The sequence below is a fragment of the Lissotriton vulgaris genome, chromosome 1_1 (genome assembly GCF_964263255.1).
Source record: "Lissotriton vulgaris chromosome 1_1, aLisVul1.2, whole genome shotgun sequence".
Lineage (NCBI taxonomy): Eukaryota > Metazoa > Chordata > Amphibia > Caudata > Salamandridae > Lissotriton > Lissotriton vulgaris.
The window spans coordinates 1,325,093,085-1,325,117,453 of record NC_141685.1 but is presented as its reverse complement, the minus strand read 5'-3'; the positions used below and the strand labels follow the sequence as shown (position 1 = coordinate 1,325,117,453).

The following is a 24,369-nucleotide window of genomic DNA, read 5'->3' as shown; positions in this document are numbered from 1 at the left end:
TATGTCTGCTTAACTGTGGTTTCCATTTCTCACTGAACTGATACTGTCTGAGTAAAGATAAAGGGCTATGCCTTGGCTATCCCATCATTGAAGTTGTCTCTCTCCTTGTGAGTCTTCTCAGTGTTGGGCAGTGACTTGCATGTTGTGAGTGCACTATTATCAGCTTAGCATTTCTTGTTTCCAATACAGTCAGAATCTGAGGGTGTATGATGTGGCTGTACCTGGTGACTCTATTTGGCCTGTACTTTCTCCTCCGCTGGTACTGGGAGAGGCCGACAGTACAAAACCTCCAGGATAAGTATGTTCTAATCACCGGCTGCGATTCTGGCTTTGGGAACCTACTGGCGCGATGTCTGGACCAGCGTGGCCTCCGGGTCCTAGCGGCGTGCCTGACACCAAAGGGGGCGGAGCAGCTGAAGGAGGCCACCTCCCAGAGACTGCAGACGGTCATCCTGGATGTTACCAAAACTGAGAGCGTGGCCGCCATGGCACAGTGGGTGAAGCAGCAAGTGGGAGACAGAGGTGAGTTTTTTTCGTTGTTCATTTTATTATATCAATCTATACTAATATAATAAAGAGAGAGCCCAAACCTTTGAGGCGGGTAATCTCAGGAACCACAGCACCAATCATAACACCCAATACTGCGTTGGAAAGGGCAGTTGCAGCAGAAGGACATAGGCTATGCAGACGCCCACCATATACATTTAAAAGGTAAAAGAACCGTGCCAGCAAAGTAGTCCCTTGTGGGCATGTCTGCGTTGTGCTGTGGGCGTGCGCTGGGGGCGTGACAAACGCTGGGGGCTTGTGGTACGTTCCGCCCTTCATGCCATGTTTCATATCGTGTGCTGTGGGCGTGTACTGGGGTCGTGTGCGGGTGCAGGATTACGTAGAAAAAAAAGGGAGCATTGTGCCCAATATTTCATTGTTTTTTCTTCCCAGGTTCTGTACATTCCAGCTCCGGGTGTCCACCCTGCTCTCTTTAAATACCCTGCACCCCATAATCATAACCCACCCTTACTCCTTAAAATACCCCAACACCCTTAAACACTAACCCATCTTAACCCTATAAATATACCCTGTACCCCAAACCCAAACCTATCCCTAAACCCTAAAAATACCCCTGTACCACGAAACCCAAACCTAGCCCTGAACCCTATAAATACCCCTGTACCTCAAAATCCAAACCTAGCCCTGAACCCTAAAAATACCCCTGTACCCCAAAACCCAAACCTAGCCCTGAACCCTAAAAATACCCCTGTACCCCAAAACCCAAACCTCCCCCTGAACCCTAAAATGCCCCTGTACCCCAAAACCCAAACCTAGCCCTGAACTCTTACAATACCCCTGTACCCCAAAGCCCAAACCTACCCTCGAACCCTAAAAATACCCATGTACCCCAAAACCCAAACTTAGCCCTGAACCATAAAAATAACCCTGTACCCCAAAACCCAAACCTACCACTGAACCCTAAAATACCCCTGTACCCCAAAACTCAAACCTAGCCCTGAACCCTAAAAATACCCCTGTACCCCAAAACCCAAACCTAGCCCTCAACCCTTAAAATACCCCTGTACCCCAAAACCCAAACCTACCCCTGAACCCTAAAAATACCCCTATACCCCAAAACCCAAACCTAGCCCATAACCCTAAAAATACCCCTGTACCCCAAAACCCATACCTATCCCTAATCCCTAAAACTACCCTTGTACCCCATAACCCAAAACTATATCTGAACCCTTAAAATACCCAAACACCCCAAAACATATACCTCAGTACCCCAAAACATATACCCCTATACCCATACTCACCTTATCCAAACATTTTTAAAAAAACATAATTTTACCATTCATGCATTTACAACGAATTTCGTTGTAAATGTATGCGTGGTAAAAGCATATAAAATGTAATGCCATGCGTTATAATGGCATTGCGGAGTCATGGTACTTTCGTAATGAAAGTATACGGAGTGATGGTATGCGGAAAGAAAGTTGCGGAATAATGGGTGTTTACCCTCCTCCGGTAGTTACATTGGTGGCACGGCAGCCCACATCTCCAGCAACATACTCATATTTTTTCACCACCGATTTGAAAAATGCACAGGTCTCTCTCATTGGTGGCCAGCACCGACATTCACTTTTAGACACACCTCCCGCCACAAGTTCTAGAATTGCGAACTTTAGAGCTGGGGAGCTACGTTCAAATCTCGGCATCAGCTCAACATCCTGTGATTCCAGGCAAATCGCTATGTCTCATCGTGCCTACCACAAATGAATGTGTTCTTCTGTAATGTAAATTGTGCTCATGCCATGTTGTCGAGTTCGCGCTATATAATATTGCAAGGAAAAATAAAGTAGGGAAACTCGAGTTCACACACTACTGAACGCGCACTCTTAAGTGCATCAGCAGTGCACTGTGAATCGGAGCGTTTCACAGGCCTGTCACAGATAAGAAATGCTATCAAAACGAAATCCTACAGAAGAATATACTACTGGCCAGCAGCAATTCATACCCGGACAACGTCGGGACGGGCTGATTGTCTTGAAATATAACAAAACAGAGCAGTAAAACATGCAGCGGGATACAAAGGTGCATAGATTCAAGCAGCATTTTAAGTTTGTGTATCAATCCGATTTATGATGGGAATTAATATATGGATGGATGATTGGATGAATGTATGGTTCAATGGAAGACTAAAACATTTGTGGCTTCTCTTGCGAGACTTGTTTTTGATTTCCTGCTTTTAATGGAATATATGTTTTGCGTTGACATTTTCCTAGAGGTTGTGTTCCGACAGTTATGGACTGATAGTTTACTGTTCGTTGCTTTTTCATGTACACCAAAATCTACATCTAGTAGTGAAAACACTTCAAGTAATTTCTTTGTGGCAAAAGAGGGCAACAACCTCTGAGGAATAGATATTGATTTCCTTGCATGACAAAACAGGCCTATTTGAGTAAAGAAAAAGAATACGGCATTCTTGTAATGCTTATTTATTTGTTAATGATTACATTTGTAAGAAATGCATCTTCGTGCTGATGTAACTAAAGTGAAACTCCACTGACCAATCTGCTTGCAGCGTGTAAACAGGGAGCAGCTGCGTCATTAGGGCAGGTCTGAACCCAGCCTGGCACCAATTTCCTACAATAATACTGTAAATAACGCTCTTGGGTGGCACTTCTGCACTGTCTCAATAGAGCTAACCTGCACTAGAGTGGGCAAAGGTCCAACATAGCTGCCAAGTTTTCAGATTGCTTATGTGTGACAGTTCAATGGTTTCAGTGTACTTATGAGAGATATGCAACTGTATACATGTCCACATTTTAGAAGGGGGAAATGGGAGATTAAAAAAAAATGAATTGAGAGAATGTATTTCCCCCCATTGAGTTCTATTGAAGTGGAGACAATTTCAGGCAGGGGACAGACAAAAGAAAGATATTTTAAGGCTTCAAAAATCGGGAGTCTCCAGCCGTAATAGGGTGCATTGGCATGTGCGCAACTGCCACATGTGTGGCGCTTGGAGGGACACTTTCTCACAAGTAAATTCAATCAATGAAGCTCACTTAAGTTATAATCATCAGAAATTAGTCGCTTTTGAGCAATGAAAAGTTCTAAAAGGATCCTGACCCCGCTCTCAGAGACATCCCCCACATAGAACTGATCAGCGAGTGCTTTCGGCTGGCAGACAGTGCTCCTGTAGGCTACAAGTGAATGCAGCCCACCGTCTCACAGTGGCGCTCTGGTGCTTAGATGCTTGGTGCTTATTTTCACTAGGAAAGAACTTGCCTTGTAGTATATCCTCCCTCCATCTGACGGTCTCGGACCCTGCACACGTTCAGGAAGACCCTCAAGACCTGGCTCTTCGACTGACCTGGAGCCGCACCCTCACAGGTGAGTAGCGCGCTTTATAAACCCCTGATTGGATTGATTGATTGATCTGAAGCAAAGCCTCCCGACGGGCTTTGTTGTCCCTATCAGCATTACAATACAAAGCAATCATGCTTCATTGAGCTGTGTTCTTTGTATACTGATGAGACATACAGCTTATTTGCCATCTATTTATTATTTATTTGTAGAGTTTTATATTGCACAAACCTGACCCGAAGGCATCAGAGCGAGTCAAAGAAATTGCATAGTAGTAGTTATAGGTTTACCGATTGAGGTAGACATAGAGGACAAACATTGGCGGTACATAAGCGAAACATAAGAAGGCATGATTATCAGCAGCAGGAACCGTTTTTGAGGGAGAAACAGAACATGAAATGTATGGAGACATTGGGATCAGTAGCTGATACATTTTTGAGGTAGATACAGCACATATATGTAAATACTGTTTAGCAGTGCATACACGGGGAATACGTACAGCTATATAAGGCCAAATAACAATGGGCTGCAGTGTGTAGTCGAATGGAAGGATACATTCTAGAGGTACACCCAGCATGCAGATATACATATTGCTTTAACAACGCATATTTAGCAAAACATATTGGGGTGGACACACATACGGAATGACAGAGTGCAGGCAAAGAATAAGAAGGCTTTAGGATCAATAGCTGATACATTTTTTAGTTAAATATGCCACACACACAAACACACATATATAGAGTTATTATTTAGCAGTGCATTGTTACATCTACATGGTGTTACATGGGGGATAGGTGAGCGTACATAAGGCCAAATAAGAATAATGGGCTGCAGCGTGCAGTCAACTGGATGGGCGAGAAAGCTCAGGGGAAGCAAGGGGTGAGCCTCGTGGAGGCACAGGGAGAGTGGGGCATAAGAGTTTTCCCCGGTATTATGGTGCTGGCCTAGATCTTGGTTTAGTGGGTGTCAGAGTGGGCCAGCTTTAGGGGGGTGGGTTTACATATATGTTGAGGCGAAGGAGTTTCAATTTCGACTTGAAGTGGGTGAAGGATTGATTGTGGCATAAGCCTTGAGGCAGAACATTCTAGATTCTGGGACATTTCCTGAGAGAGTAGGATCGAGATTTTTCTTTCTTGAATTTTTGCGGGATCAGGAGAAGTCTGTTTGAACTTTGAAGTGGTCTCTTTTGTCCGGCTTTAGGTAAGTTATTTCAGAGGTAGGGTGGTTTATCCGTGTGTAGCGCCTTGTGAGTTATGCAAGCAGTGGCAAAGTCACATCGCAAAATCGCATAATAATGATCTTCAGGAATAAAAGTTTTATGCTGGACTAATGCTATAGATTTATCTTGTTTCCATTGGGTGTCCCATGACTTGTCACACTGACTCTCAGACTGCTCTTACCTGGTTCCGGCACACTTCTCCGGTGCCGCACAGGGAGCCCGGGCTGGCAGGATTTTGCAAAATTAAAAACTTCTTGAGGGCAGGAATTGTTGACATGAGTCAATTTGTTGTTTTCTTATGATTCATTCTGGTGTGCCGTGCCATAGGCAGCAGCAAAGTCTTCTTCGGGGCACGGGTCGGCAGGGTTTTGCATTAAAATTAGAAACATTCAGGTACAAGTCAGGCGCGCCTACCCTCTCTAAGCTGGTTAGCTCACAATGCACTACCAATGAGGCTGGGGTTGCGTTGTGTGGACCTGAGGTACACACCCCCATTCACTCTGCCTGCGGCAGGTGCTGCTACAAAGAAAAACAAAATTTTGCCCTCCAGAAAGGGTCATTGATTGGCCAATACACACACTATACTGTGACACTGACAGTGTGCCAAAACCAGCTTCCAGTCTGTGTGGGATGGAAGGTGGGATCTTGTTGAGGGTCCTCACCTGGAAATTACGATTACATGGCATGCTGAATCTCATAGGATAGGAGTTCTTTGAACCTAGGCCGTGGTTGATCTGTAGATTTTGGTTATGTTAACCTACTCTTGCTTACCTTCCTTCCTTCTTTTACTGAGTAACTTGAGATGGTAGAAATGTAGTTTTCAAAATTCCACATAATATGGTGTCTCCAAACTCCTGTGCAAAGGGTAAGAGGGTTGCAGCCGTGAGAGCTGGAGATTTCAATCCCAATTCCATTAGTTCTGTCTAGGCCTGTTCCATTTGATATCCGAAGCATTCGTCTATGTGTGGGACGACAACTTTCCTCCATGTAATCAAACATTGTTACTAATCGTACACGTTAATCTGTTATGTTATTTTATGTTATTTATTTTCTTCTATAGCGCACGGCTACTCCCAAGAGCATCCCGGCGCTTTGGCGAAGAGAACTAAGTGCAGATTGACAACACAACATCTAAAAACTGAGGGGAACCTGAAGCTACTATTGAGCAAAGAGCCAAGTTTTCAGTTCTTTCCTGAAAGCGAGAAGGCTGCTAGCCTTTCTTAGAGACAGTGGTAACTCGTTCCAGCCCCGCGGAGCCAGATACCGGAATGACCGGCCTCCTATTCTGGAACGCTTGATGGCAGGCACAGCCGCTTTAGCCAAAGAAGCTGACCGCAAAGCCCTGCTAGGCAGGTAGAAAGATAGGCGTTTCCCAATGTACTTGGGGCCTACACAGTGAAGGGCTTTAAAGGCCAAGGTCAGGCTTTTAAATAAGATTCTCTTGGAGATGGGCAGCCAATGCAAAGCTTTGAGCAACTCAGCGGCGCTGGCCCGTCTCAGGAGACCAAAGATGGCCCGAGCCGCTGAATTCTGCACCACTTGCAGGCGGTCAAAAGATATTTAGGTAGACCCAAGTAGAAGGCATTCGCATAATCCAAACGCGACCCTATCAAGGCTTGCACGATGCTTTTTTTGTGGTGGAGTGACAACAAAGGAAGAAACTTCCTAAGCATCCTCAGAATGCCAAAGCATTTCCCTGAAAGCCCAATGATATGGGGTCTGAAAGATAGGTCACGATCAATCAAAATTCCAAGGTTTTTCGCCTTGAGGGAAACATTGTCCGGGGGGAACATATCCTGTGGCCACCAGGCCGTCCAGCTGGGATCAGGAGTACAGCCAAAAAAAAGCAGCTCTGATTTGTCGGAGTTGCATTTTAGGCCATGCCGCCGGAACCACTCGAAGACAGCACCTAGACAGTTCCTAATCCGTGTGCCGTCGAAAGCCCCGCCTCTGTCACATGTGAACAGAAGCTGGGTGTCGTCAGCATAGGATATGATCTGGGCGCCAAAGGATTCCGCCACCACCGCCAGAGGGGCCATAAAGATGTTAAAAAGCATGGGGCTAAGAATGGAACCCTGAGGAACCTCCACCTCTAGCGGCGACATATCGGCGTAATAAGGAGGCACCCAGATCGTTTGCCGGCGGCCGGTAGGAAAGGATTTAAACCAGTTCAACACCGTCCCACATAAGCCAATTTCCCAGAGTCTTAAAAGGAGGCCTTCGTGGGGAACGGTGTCGAACGCCGCCGACAAGTCAAGCATAACCAACATGGCCTTACCTCCTGAATCTAAGACCACCCTGATGGCGTCAGTGACCTCGAGAAGGGCAGTCTCCGTGCTAAAATTAGCACGGAAGCCAGATTGAGACATGTGTAAAAGGTCGTTCTCCTCGATGAAATTGGAGATCGACCGATGCACATGCTTTTCGGTCACTTTCGCCAGAGCAGGGAGGAGAGAGATCGGCCTGTAGTTCGCATGAATAAGGGGATCCAGGTTAGGCTTTTTAATCAGCGGTAAGATCAAGGCACATTTCCGGGCCTGGGGGACCACACCGGTGGACAAAGAGGAGTTAAGCAGTGGATTCAGTAAGGTGTTAAGGACTGGCGCCACTCTCCCCAGACATTTCGCCGGGCAGGGATCCAGCGGCGAGCCAGACTTCAACCGTGACAAAAGGTCCAGAGAGATGGTAGGGGACATAGGGGGAAATTCACAAAGAAAGGGACCATTCCCATCCAAAGGAGGCAGGGAGGACAGACAACTAACATCCGGCAAGGGGCAGGTAGGAAGAAAGGCGTCCTGAATGGACTTGATTTTATTGACAAAAAACTCAGCTAATTGATTTATTCAGAGCTCTGAGTGCATGTGAGAAGGAGTATTTAGGGAGGGAGAGGTAAAATCCTTTACAATTCTAAAAATCTCTTTACTGACGTTTTCGGCCTCATCTATTCTGCGCTCCAGATAAGCTTTTTTTCCATCCCAGATCTGCCTGTGGTAAGATCTAGTCGCACAAATCATTGGTATTCGTTGTTTGTCTCCTTAATTTGATAGAAGCAAACTAAGACTACAACACACAAAATGCTTAAATTTCTTTACCACTACCCACCCTAAACCCTAAAACCACCCGTACGTCCCTTTACCACTACCCACTTCTCATCCCTAAAATCACCTTTACATCCATTTACCACTACCCACCTCTAAACCCCCAAAGTAACCCTTAACTCAAATTACCGCTACCCACCCCTAAACCCTAAAATCACCCTCATATCCCTCTACCATTTCCCACCCATAAACCCTAAAAAGACCTTTGCCACCTTTTACCACTACCCACACCTAAATCCTAAAGCCACCGTTACTCCCTAATATACTTACTTTACATATACTTACCATACATGGGAAAGGCATATGCATGGTAAAGACAGTGTTGTAAAGGCGGTTTCCCAAGAAATATGATCCATTTTGAGATTAAAGCTATCTTCCTATGCTGTCAGCTGGGTTCTATGACGTTTCAACGCATGCTTTTACAACGCATGCCATTACGACGCAACTTTTACAACGCAAATCGTTACAACGACTTGCATTGGGGGGCGCTGGATAGTGAATAGTTTAATTTACTATTCCAACTCCAGTCCCCGTGGATAGTAGGGAAGGTGTTGGATAGTAATTAAACTATTCCCTGTCCTAGAGCGCCCTCCAGCGCAATTCGTTGTAATGACTTGCGTTGTAAAAGTTGTGTCGTAATGGTAGTGCGTTGTAAAAGTTGCGTTGTAAAGGATGTTTCCCGTCAGCTGCAACATCACTATAATGAACATAGGTATTAGACTGCAGGCTGTAGGCTGCAGTTTGGTACTTACTGCTCATATATCCTTCCCATAAAGGGATACCCTACCGCAAAGTGTATTATATATTGTGTGACACTGGGGAAGAGGAGGGTCATACTAAATATCTTAAATTTGCAATGTCAACCTGAATCTGGTGCAAGCATCAAGCTACCCCACTTGGGTGAATACACTGTGCATTTATGCTGGCTGCCAATAACCCTATGGACCCTTTTATGCATTAGATTGCTCCTGCTGCTGCTAGATGGACTCAACGCTAGTTATCTACCTGCTCATAACAAGGTCATTGATAGATCTACTCTGGCTGCCTGCAACTAGTGCACTCCCTTGGATCGCTCATCATCACTGCTGGTTAAGCTCAAGATTATTTGCCATGCCTAGGTGTATACAGTACATGCCTGCTGGGCGCTCGCCTGTCATTCTAGGAGATTACATAGAGCTGTACCAGGACTGACGCTATTGAAAGCAAGTTAATTATCACTCATCTGTTGTAGCTAGGCAGAACCTAATGTGACCTTATCAATCAGATATTCTAAATTGTATTTATTCCATTTCTCACTCCTTCCTGCTATTATGCCTCTAGTTTATGCTGCCAAGTTTCCCAGGTCCATGCGTGACTAATTAGGCCAGTCCCATTTTAATTCTGGGACTTGTATTTTTAACTACAAGTCCCAGAATTCTCATAAATAAACTGGACTGGCCTTGCTAGCATGAATCTGGAAAAATTGCAAACAATGCTAGTTGCAGTGAAAATAAAGATAAGAGCATCACTCCGATCACTCGCCCACAATACTGTAACACTCCCCATATAGGTCACATTGCAATGCATCACTTTTTACACTAAGCACTCCCTCAAAGAGGATGCATTTGAAAATAATATGAAAATTAAAATAAAATCGAACAAACACCTCAGACAGTTTCAGTTCCCATGAACCATACAGAGACTCATGCAGTTCAATATGCCTACAGATTGTTAAATTAGAATGCTTTGGGATGGGAGAGAGAGTTTAAATTATCTCATGTGTACCATATTCAGTTAGTTACCAAAGTAGCATAGCACCCTCATTTGTGGATTCATAATTCAAGGATTTTATGTTCAATGCAATGTGCAATGTACAGATATCGGCTATTACTTTCAAGTAACTCACAAAATTGTCTATATCAACACACAATCTATTCTTCGTATCATGGTGCCTGTTTGGAAGTAAATATGATGCCATCTAGGGCTAATTGGCTCCCTCCAGTGGCAACTAAATGTGGGCCTGACGTGAGCCATCTGAATGCACCCTTAGTCCATCCAATTAAAAGTTCCTAGAGCCGGGCCTGTGTCTGTGACAGCTAGCCATGTCACATTGTTCCTGAGACCACAGAAGCCGGGCTTAGTGAATCTCAGCTTGATGGTCCAGTGACTCATGCCGCCCGCCCCAGACAGCGCAGCACAGTGCCAATGTACTATTGTGAGCTGTGCAGTTCTATTGTGAATAGGCTGTGCGACCGAGGCACCAGTATGAAGGCTCAGTGGTCAGGCAGCAGAGTGCGCAATCTGGCAGCAGCATGTGGTGTCATGAGGCACTTTAAATGCAAGACTAATGTATTTTAGTGCACTGATGACAGGCACCACAATAAAATGTGTTAGTGTAAACCCTAACAGGCATGGTGCTTGGCAAGGCTGTTTCTATTTTGAAGTTAAAATGTACTGTAGAGGCAAAGCACTTATGTAAAACTTCATGCCTCCATCCGGCAGTGAGGCCAAGAAACTGTCTATCATATCTCACCAGTTAATGACTGACACATGCATAGCTGACTGGGTGAGTACTCTGAAGTTTATTCACACGCCCAAGCTGCAGCTTGGTAGATGACCACAACGAAGGTCCTCAGGAAAACTGTGCAAAACATACTCATTCCACAGTACAAGTTTCAAAGTCAGTTGTCCTCAAATACCCTCGAAAGCCAAATTAAAGACCATGTGTATAACTTTTCATGCTAAAATGAACATGAAAAGGCAAGTAAACTCCGTCACACATTATCTATCACTTAATATTGATGAGACAAATGACCTCCACCTTCGAGGAGAATTACATTGTGCCTCGATTGCCAGGTGACAATTGGTGCCAAACTGAACTGTTGCAATGCCTTGTTTGCTGGTGCACCTGAAACAAATGTATAGAAATTGCAGGTGCTTCAGGATTTGGTGATACACCTTGGAGAAACCACATGTAGCATCCTCTGCAGCTCTTGAGCATGAAAGGACCACGCCACACACAGAGTTCTGTAACACACATCTTTTATTATTTAGCATGCAACCGTTAACTGAATGCATTAAGTCATAAATGTTCTAAACCACACGCAGATGCCTCCCAACTGATTACGTAATTTTGTAAGGAGTCTGCCGAGGACCGTAAGGGTCCTACTGCACATGATCACACAACAGTACATCTCCCCCTTTGTTAAATAAAAAGTAGGGACAAAATATATACATTAGAGCTCCTCAATGAGTGATCAAGGTGCTTGCACCAGTTTTCCAGATCAAGTCGCATCATAGATGTAGACTCGGATGCTTGACTTGGGCACTCAAGTGACATGCCTCACTCGCAATGGCTGTCGCCTACGAACATTGAGGCAGATGCTTGAAATGTGACGTAATGGACTTTTCAGGACGTTGAGCGGTATTTCCTTTACTTGTTACGACTTACATTGTATCCGCATCCAACAGAGCGGCAGTATTGAGTTCCCGTAATTGTTTGACTTGAACCATGTCTCCTTTACCGAAAACCACATCCTGAGCACTTCTGCACTTATCTGCACAGGCCTTCATCTTGCTTTTGCAAGAAGTGTCCAAGACACAAATTTAAGCAGTGTCTATTACTTGGCTCGTGGTCCATTATGGTAGCTTTGTCCCAATGGCTCTCCCAAACAACAGGTGGCAGGGCTTTCCCCTGTTGTAGAATTGGGAGTTGGCAGATAGTCACAAAGGGATGGGCAGAAGGCTGACCTGAGATCGATTCCTTTGAGTGCAACACGCTGAGTCACTTTCTTCAGGGTGCCCTAAATCGTTCAACGTCATTTGCCTGTGGCAAGAGAGGTGCGCTTTTCTGATCCTTGATATTTAAGTTACTAAGATAGTCCTTAACCATCTGCTATGGAAGGGTGAACTGTTGTCAGATTTAAGAATGGAGGGAACACCCCAAGGTGCAAAAATATCATCCAGCCTTTCGATGACTTTATCATGGGTGGTCAATGATAAATCTTCCACCAACGAAAAACTTGAGTACTCATCAATAACTACCATAAGATGATATCCATTGTTTAAGGGTCCAAATAAATCAACTGCAATTTCGCACACGGTTTTAAAGGAAGATCAGAATTATTTAGCGGATGCTGTATTTTCTTGGGAGATAAGCAGTTACACAGATGACATGCTTCCGGTTCCTTCTCAAATCGTTCATCAAGGTGTGGAAACCACACTTGATCTCCAAGGGCTCTCTTGGTGGCTACAATGCCATGATTTCCTTTGCATGCCAGTTCAATGACTTATTGCCCCAAGCTCCAGGTATGACAATTCTGGAACCTCTTAATACAATACCTTCTTTTTTTTATTACTTGGATTAGATTTTCAAACATTCATAACAAGTGCAATTACTTTGCCATCTTACATCAAATTCGACATTACATATATTTTATACAGTGCTATGCCATATACAATAAGTCAGCCATTTTACAACCATGCTGTTATTCCTTGAGTAAAGCGATACCAAAGGGGACGATGGATGGAGCGTTTGAGCAAATTAAACACTCACCCCCAGTCAACTGATCTGGGTTTAATCCATCCTCATTCTTTAGCTCACTCCACCACCCCAGTTCAGGCATGGCCATATGCAAATCAGTCTGACCCTGTGCCTCATGGGAACAGGCCAGCCTGAACTGCCAAGCCATGTCTCCCCTGGCCCGGAAACAAGCATCCTGGGACCGGTTTCGGGTTCATAACTCTCATCAGCCAGGCTATCTTGAATCCAGTGGCAAAGTGAGCAAGGGACCCATGTCTGGGCATACCCTGCCAACTAAGGGCGAACAAAGCGATACCAAAGGGGATGATGGACAGACCTTTGGTATCGCGCGATTCCTTGAGTAGCACAGGTTATTGTGCATTAGGACTCATACAGCCTTGATAAAGGAAATGCAGTAAATGGACTCAATATGTCTTTTGGCCTTGAGGGCCGCAGAAGTTCTTTGGCATGAAATTCTAGCTGATCTCTACAGTACGCCATGTCTTGCAGCCAATGACAGATCTTGGGGATTTCTCTCATGCACCAGTGGATTGCCACTCTTCTTTTCGCTAACAGCAGAGCAACTGCTGTCTGTTTGTTGTTGGTCGGCTGCAGAACCAAGTAAATACCACCGTACTACCCGCTCCCAAAATTCACAGGCAGGGTAGGTCTGTTTCTAAAGCCCCACAGTGAGCACAGTTTGCATCTGAATTTGTATAACTTTACAGAGCTATAGTACATTTGCTGCAGATATTTAAAGTGTATGAGCCGTAAGGTAAAATTGAATGTTAACATAACCGTTAGCTTACAGCAATACCCCAATCTTCTAGGCTCAATGGCTCCATTAGTATGGAAGTCTCCAATATATCATTCGAGGTTACACTTCTGTCTTTGTGTGATGCAATGTGTAGCTTAGTGATAAGCCCTTGATGCGTGTTACTGGTGAGGAAGATCTGTAGTGACCTCCAGACCTGATTGTTCATCTGGGAACTATGGATATAATGCCTTTACAGCTGTACCAAGGTGGTGATTTATAAAGGTCAATAACGGGGTCTGGCGTTTGCAGTACCTCAACCAGTGTTTATAAATCTAAATGTGGGTGTACTTGTAAAGCGCACTGTGACTCCAAGGAGTATCCTGGCGCTGAAGACCGCTGGGGAACCCGTCCTGGTTTTCCCTGTGAGATGGTCCCTTTCTCGGTATCTCCAAGGTGAAACCAGGCATCCCCGGCGTCTGTGGGGGGCCGTTGTAGAGATGAGACAAGCTTAATGCCCAGAGTTGCTGAGTGTGTTCCCTGGTTAGAGTAGGCACAGAGGCGAGAATTATTGAGTCTGTTTGACCCTGGTCCACGACCCTGCCACGTCGGGAATTGAACCCTGGTCCCGGGCCGTTCTCTGCTTACGGGTCCGCCGCCTCTAACCAGTGAGCCACACCACTCCAAATGTCCCCCTGGGTAGATGTCTCCAGTGTTTTAACCCCACTTCTCCTAGCCGAACCAGTGTTGTGGGCTTCTTGTGTGACTGAGAGTTCTAAGTGATGCAGAAGTGTCATTGCCGGTGCATATAAGGAAGTCTTGGGCCCTCGAGCACTAAGCACATTACAGGCCTGTGTGTAGCAATGTATGGTGTTGATTTCCACATGTGTCATATCCATGCACGTGTGCTGGAGATTAGCCTTCAGGGGTATGGGATGAGCAGCATCACTTTCTATCACTAAATGAGGCAAGTTCGGGGAATACATCCAATAATGGGCAAATTTAGCTTGTGCGCATAGGTAAAATATTTGTAAATCTGTAGCACCAAAGTCTCATTTGGTCATAGGGCAGTGTGAGCATGGTCCAGCTAATTCTAGGCTGCTTGCTTGCCCAAGCTAATGTTATCATGTAGGACCTAAGGGTTTTGAAGAAGCCCTGTGTCAGGATAATTGGTATGTAAGTAAACATGTAGGGAAATTTAGGTAGCACTATCATCTTCGTTACTGCCACTCTGTCAGCTAGTGACAGGAGCAACCTAGACCGTATGGCCACATTGATCTTCAAGCTTTGAAATTGCCCTGCAGTAATTATATCTAATGGCTAGCTCTGGATCTTTGTGCAACCAAATGCCTAGGTATTCAATCGGGTCCGTACACCATTCCAACTGGAATCCCAAAGAGTGCGACTCAGTGTCTGGAGTCAGTGTGAAAATTGTTGATTTCGACCAGTTTATGCTCAAGCCTGAGTACTACTCATATCGGACATATTCAAGAATCACTGGTGCCAAATGTGTAGCTAGGTCCCGAACATATGTTGTCAGCATGTAACGACATGGCTAGTGGAGGCTGGCAGAAACTCACGTAGCTTCCACATGATGCTGCCTCACCACATACGACAAGGGCTCCTGTGCCAGTGCAAATAATGTTGGTGACAAAGGGCACCCCTGACACATTCCCCTAAATATGTGCAACATGTCCAATGTGTAACCATTGATGCTCACCCTTGCTGCTGGGCCAGTAAACAAGAGACGGGTCCATCACAGAAATGCTAGTGGCATTGCTATGCGTTGCAGAACCGTGACCATATAGGTCCACTATATGAAATCAAAGGCCTTGGTAGCATCCAATATGACTGCCACAGCCCGGACAGAGGGGTCAAAGTGAGGTAGAATCGCAAATAGCGTGCATAGGTTTTGCGCAGTGGGTGGGGATAAAGCTGGACTGAACTGGCAAAACCAGAGTGGTCAGTAGTGGGTGAAATGTAGCTGCTTATTTTTGCTAAGATTTAGGCATCTGTGTTAATGAGGGATAGCATTCATTATGATTCGTTTCTCTCAGGCGGTTTATCAGGCTTCATCGGCGCTATTATTAGGGCTTCCCTAAGGGTGAGGTTCCGTGATTCTGAACCCGTTCAATAAAAGTCGTCGTATCATGACGATTTTGGTATCAGTGGACCGCAAATGACGAGTGCAGTATGTACGAGTGTTTTCGTCATAATCGATCAATGGGAACACTGTGTATTCAGGGATTTCGTTCGAACCTTCGGGTTCCATTTTGTGTACGGCAGCCATTTTTTGGTTGCCCTCACATAGGCCGATGACTACGGCCGAACAAGTCCTTGGGACACGCACACCTTTAGCTGACTTTTGTGTGACCTGAACGAGCTGACTCCCTTGCCCGAGGCTGACTTCGTTGAGCCAGTTCCTTGTTAGGCAGCTGGTCAGATAGAGATCAAAGAGCAGGACATTGCTGAGTTTATGGTACATGCACACACCCTTCTATCTTGCTTCTCATCTGTTTCTGTTCCTTCCTTTATGGCTTAATTTCTGATATGGGATGAGGTCCTTTTATTATGTGTTTGTCCAGCCTGTCCGAGCAGGAATGTTGGATTTTGCCTAGTCATTTCTGGTGGGCTGGACAACGGAAAGTGGGTTTGTCGTCATGCGATATGTTTGAAATGTCTTCATTTGATTGGTCAGTTTGTATGTAACTGATGCTAGCCAGGAATGTGATTTTTAGCATAAAAGACGATGCTTTGCTCTATGAAATTGTGCAGTCTCTAGCGAACCACCCGTGTTGTGCTTCGTAGACCTCTGTTCCTGGTTGCAGCCAATAAATATGGTCTTTGACGTCACCGAGAAGTATCCCGTGTCTCTGTATTCTAAGACAGGTGAACCCGAAGACATCGGGCGTTTCCCCTGGCGCCGCTGGGTTCTAAAACCCGGTTCTTCAAGGGAGGGGGCAACACCTGTTTATCATGGACTTCTGTGTACATATTGTGAAAGTGGGGCACTAACAGGTCTGCAAACTCTTTGTAAAACTCACTTAGTAGGCCATCAATACCTGAGGCCTTCCCATTTGGGAGCATGCGCATTGCATCTTTTATCTCTTCAGCTGTGACAGGCTGTACTAAGAATTCTCTTTGGCCCAGTGTGAGCCATGCCAGTGCCACTTCCTCCTCTGATGCAAAATTATGAGCTTCGTATAGCCGCATGTAAAAGTCTGCGAATGCCGACAGGGTAGCCGGCACATCATAACAGATGTTGACATCAAGGTGGCAATGCCCACTATATGCATGTGAGCCCCGGGTTCTTTTAGTTTGGCAGCTAAGTTACGGCCTGGTTGGCCTCCCTCACTGTCGATCCTCATGTCCTAGTGCCTAGAAAGGTGTCTCACTTCCTGTGCTGCGGTGTCATTGTAGTTGGTGATCTGTTCCATGATTTCCGGCAGTATAGCGGGACTTGGGGTAGCTTCATAAGCCTGTTCTAATTTCCCCAGGTGAGTTTCGATTTGCTGTAACTGTGAGTGTATGGATTTCAGGATACCAGCTTGCAATCCAATGGATACCCCTCTGGAGGAACGATGTGTCTGTTCCTTCCACCGAGCCTTTATTCATCACAAAGTATTCTTGGATTACTGTTAAATCCAGTAGGGTTGTGGTTTGAAGCCACCGCTGGAATTGCGGTAGGGGTATAAGTAGGGATTGTGGCTACCATTACCACTGGTGCATCGACTGAGAGTGTTTTTCGCCATATGTCTCACAGTAATCACCCACACAGGCACCTCCCTTGTTACCAGCCATGTACTGAAGATGTGAAAGTGCCCTCCCGTCCTCCTGGGTTCTGTAGTCTCTATAAATCAAGTAGCCATTATACGTTCATGCCCTCATTCAGTACTCGGGCAGATTGTTTGACCTGTCAATCTGCTGTAGCAGAGAGGTATAGTGTTGAGTCAAGGTATGTGTTGAGGTCTCCGGCTCATAGTACAGCTGAGGGCTGTAGGGTGTGCAAGCGGCGCCAGATCTGGGTGTAGAACTCCGGGTCATCAATGTTGGGTCCATAAGAGTTTGTTATAGTCATCTTGGTGCCGCACAGACATCCATGCACTATCACGTTATAGCTTTGTTCCTTCGACTCAGAATGGGTGACTGTAAAAGGCACTCTTTTTCTGATTAATATAAAGACCCCCATAAGATAAGGTCCCACATATCCCCTCCCATCTGGTGCCTATGGTCTGCTCTGTGTGTTGCGTGAGATGTGTCTCTTACAATAGTGAAATTTGCATGTGATGGCGATCCAAATAGGTGAGTACCGGGCGTGTTTAACATGGGCTGTTAAGCCCACGTATATTCCAAGTGAGGACAGATATGTGACCTACAGCTGAGGTCATTCGGGCGGACCACGTGCCTGTAGCAGTCTATACATTGATCGTGACATGGCCCGGAAAGATGCATGGCGAACAGAAGTATTAGTACAGTAGTGGCAGTGCAAACATTGAGCAAGTAACCCTCACCCCACCCATTTCAACATCCCAATTATGCTAAAGACATCCCTGCAAAGAGAGAAAAAGAGTAACAAACACACTAACATAATATCACAATACATACCAGTAGCTTCAACATTCCAGTTAAAGGTCGTGGGACAGCTAAGTTCCTCCCAGGGGACGCAGGTGGTCAGGAGCAACACATGTCGACTATGTAGGAAAAGGATGTCTTAAGGGGGTCAGGAAAATACCATCAGTATGTAACATCGCTTTTCCCCTTAGGTCTGCCGACATCCCAGGGGCATACGGGTTATGGCCCTAAGCAGTCTATATGTATATAGGGTGCACCTTCCAAACCCGGGCCAGTCTCGCACTTGTGAGTCCAAAGTTCACTGTTGTTGAGACCTAGGCATGTGCTTAGTTTCTTTTTGCATTTTTTTGGTTTCAAATATGAGGCAGCTTTGTTGTGTGTCTGTTTAACCCATTGTGCATCCCATCTTATTTAGGTGTGTAAGTTAGGACCAAACAGCTACGGGCACCAACCAGGCAGGTCCCTTAGTTTTCTCACTGTATAGGGGTAAGTGGGCACTTGTTGGGGGACCCCAGGAAAGAGAGAGGGGATAGCTGTTTCTCGCGTTGGCAGTCTGCAGTGCAGTGTAATGACACATAGTCAAACAGTCCACTCAGGCCTTGCAGTCTCCAGTCCTTTCAGACTACAGCATAGAATGTATTTGCTCTCTCCAGAGCACCATCAGCAATTGATTGATATACTATGGGTGAAACCCATGGTGTTGGAACAGTGGAGCAATTGATGATGTCATGCTCTAATAATGTTTCTAGTTCTTTCTCAACGGACTCATGTAAATGAAAAGCCATCTGACGGTATCGCTGAGTAATAGGACGAATGTTCTCATTTATGTGAAGTTGCACCTTCATTGTCTTGAGTTTCCCTAGTCCATGGAACAACCACAAGAGTTAACTTACTATTTCAGAATGTACATTAAGGTTGTAGTTGATGGATATCAGTCCTGTGACAGCAGCAGTGCTGAAGCTGAGTCGACATGCACCCGACGAAGCACCTTGGAGGACATGAATTGGTGCTTGTTCTGTCGTTTTCTTATGCCTCATGGTGCTTTGAATGACCCTTGACTGAGCAATGGCGTAGAGGCTGCCCATGTGTACACATTTGTTTTGGATGGTGTTAGACGCAGTATCAGAGACAGTTCATTGTATTTTTCCTGCTGGCATGATATTGATCGATGCACCACTGTTCATAATGAAAGTTATAGGACAGCCATTTATCTTTAGCTTGATCTTGTGGCAATTTCCAAAAGAATTTGGTTGCTTCATGTGGTGATCTCGCTTTGACTTGTGCTCTTCTTTGCAAGCATCCAAACCCTACAAGTGCACGTCGTTCTGTGGTCAACATCGCCGTTGCACCTCCGTCTTGTTCACTGTCACATCGATGATGATGTTAAAGAGCCTTTGGGAGACGAATTTGATGACGACCGACTTTGTTTAGACTCTACTTGCCTCAATTGATATTGCCGTTTGGCCTTGTGTGCGGGGCTAGAATGCTTCTGGAACTTTCTTGTGTCCATTTTCTCTTCCTGTATTGACACACTTAGTTTCTCTTTTACTTTGCAGACCGTTATGAAATTGGTTTCTTTCTCACATTCTATGCATATCTGTCCAATGGTAGGACATTTACCTTCACGTGGAAATGCAAATCCACATCGGAAGCACAATTTTTTTTCTTCGGAGAGATCATCTTATGGGCCCCCATTTTGTCTTTTGGCTTACATTCATGATCATGTGGATTTATTCTGAGCTGTTTCAGCTTCCATACTAGAAGCATGTAGATCTGCATGTTCCTCAGCTCTTGAAGCCATAAGCACTTTTTCCAGAGTGCATGTGTCTCTCAGCATGCGTCATCTGAAAGAATCAGAGAGGTAATCATCCATAACTCTGAGACGCATGGCTTGTTCGTCATTGAATTCACTGAACTTACAGTGCTTGATGAGGCTATCAAGTCTTTCAACAAACTCATTCATTGTTTCACCAGTTTGCTGTCTTGCCTCTTTGAAAATTTACCTTTTATAGTCAATATTCGGCATTGAATTGAATTTGACTTCTAACGTTTCTTTGATGGGACGGTAGGATACTTCATCAGCATGTGATTTTTCTTTATGACTTCTTTCAGTGCATCACCTGCAAGGTTTTTTAAAGTATTTGGAGATCATTTTGTCATCTACTTCTTCTAGAGCATCTACAAAGTCATTGAACATTTTGATCCATGCAGTCCATCTGGCACAAATATTCTCCTTCTTGGTGGTGGTTTTTAGGAATGCGGCTGCATCGTACTTGGCGCTCCTTTCTGCAGCCATTCAAAAATGTCACTATTGTGACTGGCTTTTCATCAGATTGGGTGCTATTGACTACTTTGGATGCACCGGCCTCAAAGGGGTTCCACTCCGAGGTCGAGTGGCCTTTCCTTCGTTCACACTGGTAAGTGCACTTATACTCTCAGTAGCTGGTTGTCACTGCCTTTAGCGTTTCTTTGCGCCTGGGCATCTTTGCCTTTAGCGCTTTCTTGCACCTAACTGTTGCTGCCTTTAGTGCTTCTTCATACTTGTATTTCACTGCCTTGAGCTTTTTTGTTTTGTATGGACGACGATGGCTCTGTGTTATGCTGTGGAACAGTATCTCTTCTCTCGGCCTTACCAGTAGGCTTCTGGCAGGCTTTCTGACTGGGCTCCTCTTTAGGGTCTTCACCTTCTTCGAGGGCCTTGTAAGAGCTAGAGCGGTGCTTTGATTCCACACATGCCAACTTTGAATTGCTTCACAGCAAAATAGGTGCATGTGGCACACACGAGGAGTTTTCAGTAGCATTGCAAACGTCCAGGGAGAGCAGCCTCGTTTCATCGGGGCACAGATCCCGCACTCCTATCCAGTTGTAGCGTCCACCCCAGCTCTGGACACATAAAGGACTGCACATGGAGCTCTATAACACATACTTTTATTCTTTGGCATGCAACTGTTAACTGAACGTACTAAATCATAAGCTTTATTGACCACACCAGACGTATCTGGATACCTCCCAACTGATTACCTCCTACTGGACATGATCACACAACACTACCTACACCACATCTCAGCCAGCTTTTGGAAAAATCACTGACTACCAGTTCAGCACAGAATCCACTTCAGAACTCTTGCAGTTGGTGCAGAAATCAGTACCCGGGTAGACCGCATAATCAGCGGTGTCGACTAAAGGTTGTCGTGTTGTGATTATCTTGCTTTGAAATAGTCCAGCGAGAGAGGCAGTTCTTTCAGAATGGGCTGGGAACACCACTGCGCTGATATGTCTGTTAACAAACTACATATTGGATTTAGAAGGCCTCAGAATTTACTTCAGGTGTTGTATCTGTCAGGCGGAAATTCATAGGATGAAAGCAGAGACATCTTTTGATAAACATGTAAGCATAGTTTGGAATATTCTTCCTGTAAACTTAAAACTACTTTCATTAAGGAAAGAGTTATAAACTTAAAATGTCCCAATCTCTCGGTAGCTACAGCAGGGCAGAGCTTGGAAGCCCACTATCCAAAAACTTCACACTCTTGTCATTAGTAGCGCTGCCTCTTTCTCATAAACACAAGGCTGTATGAAGTCTGGTCATCACACCACACGCGTCTTTTTTTTCGTCCGCTCCATCATGGGCAGGTGCAGTTCCACCCCATTTCCTAATAATGCTCTGGGGTGGTAGGTCGGTAAGCAGAGAGGTGGCATCTACTTTGTGCAAAGAGGCAAGCCTTCACCCCTCACTCACCTCTGGCCCTCTTGAGTAAAGGACCCAATCTAACAGGTCTCATAAAAGATCATGTTGGGTTCCTGACACTCAGGCTGGCCTTGACCCCATAAACTGCCCCAAGGGCAGTGTCCACAAACTCCGCTCCTCTCCTTTTAGCTCTGAGATTCAGTGTTACTCTAAATTTCCATTCACTCATACACATCAGCGCACATATGGTCAGCCAGTCAGACACCAGTCACTCATCCAGAAATCTTACATTGCCACTGTTTGCATGCAGTCAGCTTCCCCCAAAGCTTTCAGGCACATGACTTTTAATAATAATAATAATAATAATAATAATAATAAAGTTTATTAAGCGCCTGGTTAGACTTAGATCAGTGTGTCCGTGCGCTATGGATACAGACCAAAAAAGCTCTCATACCTGTCCGTCGGGGAGCACAAAAAGGGGTTTACCAGAAGTTGGACCTAACTACTTGGGAAATAGGTGAGTCTTCAATATCTGATAAAACCTCACCTCAGATGTAATGTAATGTAATGTAAAATTTTATTTATATCGCGCAGCAATCGCTCCAATGGAGCATCTAGGCGCTACCTCCGGCAAATTACCAGATGACAAAGTGACTCAGAGTTGGACCCAAAACAGAGGCAAGCGTCAAACTAGAGTTCTGGCCATGCTATCTTGCAGTTTAAATATCGAAGTTTTTAATTCTTTGCGGAACTCTGTTTCTTTATCCAGAGTTCTCAGGGCAGGAGGCAGAGTATTCCAAGCCTTTGCACCCAGTACTGCCAGGGACTTTCCTCCACGGGTTTTTAAACGAAACCTAGGAACCACCAGAGTATTGGAATTTGATGATCGTAGGCTTCTGGTTGGGCAGTATCTCTTGAATTTTTTCTGTAGATATAGTGGTCCTGTTTTGTGCATTGCTCGAAATGTTATAATCAAAACTTTGAACAGGATCCTTTTTACAATGGGAAGCCAATGAAGAGCTTTTAATGCCCCTGAGGCTGACGATCTTTTTGGCCATTTTAGCACCAATCTGGCAGCAGCGCTTTGCACTAGCTGAAGCCTGTAAGTTACTTCTTTATTTGTGCCAGCATACAAACTGTTGCAATAATCTAAGCGCGACGTTACCAACGCTACTGCAACAGTTTTCCTCGCCTCCAATGGGAGTATATCAAAGAATTTCCTCAGGCTTTTGATTAAGCCAAAGCACATTCCTGCCACTTTTATTGCCTGCTGCTTGAAGGCAAGATTGGAATCAAACGTGACCCCCAGGTTCCGAGCAACTATGGTTGTATGAGGCGGTATTTCTGCCCTTTCTGGCCACCATTGCCTGGGAATAAAGTCATTATTTGGGCCTAGCGGAATGATCTCTGTTTTTCCTGTATTACATTTTAGGTGATTCTTCCGCATCCAATCGAAGGTGGGAGTTAAACATTCCTTGAATGTTTCTTCCCATGACTGGTTGTCCCTATCCGTAACCAGTATTAACTGAGTATCATCGGCATATGCTACTACATCTATGCCAAAGGATGATATTAGTTTATTCAGGGGCGCAGTGTAGACATTGAATAATGTCGGGCTAAGGCTGGACCCCTGGGGTACTCCCATCGTCTGATGTTTTTCCGTGGTGGTTCCATACGGAGCTCAATCGAAAGTGCATTCCACTGTTTACTGGTAAGGTGTCTAAAAGAGCGACCGCCCATCTGTGCTCTATAAATACGCGGGACCTGGAAGAGCATACTACCTAGGGATCTCAGTAGCCGCTTAGGACGATACATGGTCAGCATATTTTGAAGATATATAGGTCCCTTTCCCTGTGCAATGCGCTGTGCCATAAACATAGTTTTGAGCACAATCCGTTCCCGGATGGGAAGCCAATGCAAGGTGGCTAAGGCACGGCTCCCGGACGACTTCCGGGGAAGATTCAGTGCCAGCCTGGCAGCCGCATTCTGAACGCACTGAAGTTGGTGCAGTCCTTTCTTACTCAGACCGATATACAGTGAGTTCCCATAGTCCAGATGGGAGGTGACAAGGGTATGTATTAGCGTTTTCCTACCAGTAGTGGGGAGTAGGTCCAAGGTTTTACGAAGACTTTTTAGAATGCCATAGCACTTGCCTGCAACCCCTCTGATAAGCTGTTCAAAGGAAAGATTGACGTTCAGTCGTACACCCAGGTTTTTCACCTGCTCAGAGGGGTTGGGAGTGGGCCCTAGTTCGGGTGGCCACCACGCTGAGGACCAGATTGACGGTGTCTTCCCCATCACTAGAAGCTCGGTTTTGCTCCCAGCCAGCTAATTCCCCTAGAGAGTCGGAGAAGTTGGCCGCCTCCTCTTCCAGGGGTGGGGATAGGGTCACCACCAACTGAGTGCCGTCTGCGTAGGACACCATCTCCACCCCGTGAGCTTCCACTATCTTCGCCAGGGGTTCCATATAGAGATTGAATAAAGTAGGGCTCAGAATAGAACCCTGTGGAACCCTTTGCTTTAAGGATCGTGCCTCCGATTTAAAGGGGGGACAGTGGACTTGGAACCTTCTATCCGCAAGGAACGAACATGGCCAATCATGAGCCGGCCCCACAACCCCTGCCTCCATGAGGCGGGCAAGTAGTAAAGGATGCGAGACGGTATTGAATGCCGCAC

The 24,369-nt window shown here is 45.4% G+C and overlaps 1 protein-coding gene across 1 annotated transcript in view; it reads left to right on the top strand.

The window, feature by feature from the left end:
• The window catches only part of LOC147749093 (17-beta-hydroxysteroid dehydrogenase type 6-like), a 49,592-nt gene that overhangs the window by 14,721 nt on the left and 10,502 nt on the right, over window positions 1–24,369 (top strand). The window contains exon 2 of the mRNA XM_086966047.1: window positions 190–522. Within this exon, the coding sequence (XP_086822173.1) occupies window positions 207–522 (316 nt within the window). The 5' untranslated portion in view covers window positions 190–206. The remainder of the gene's footprint in view (window positions 1–189; window positions 523–24,369) is intronic.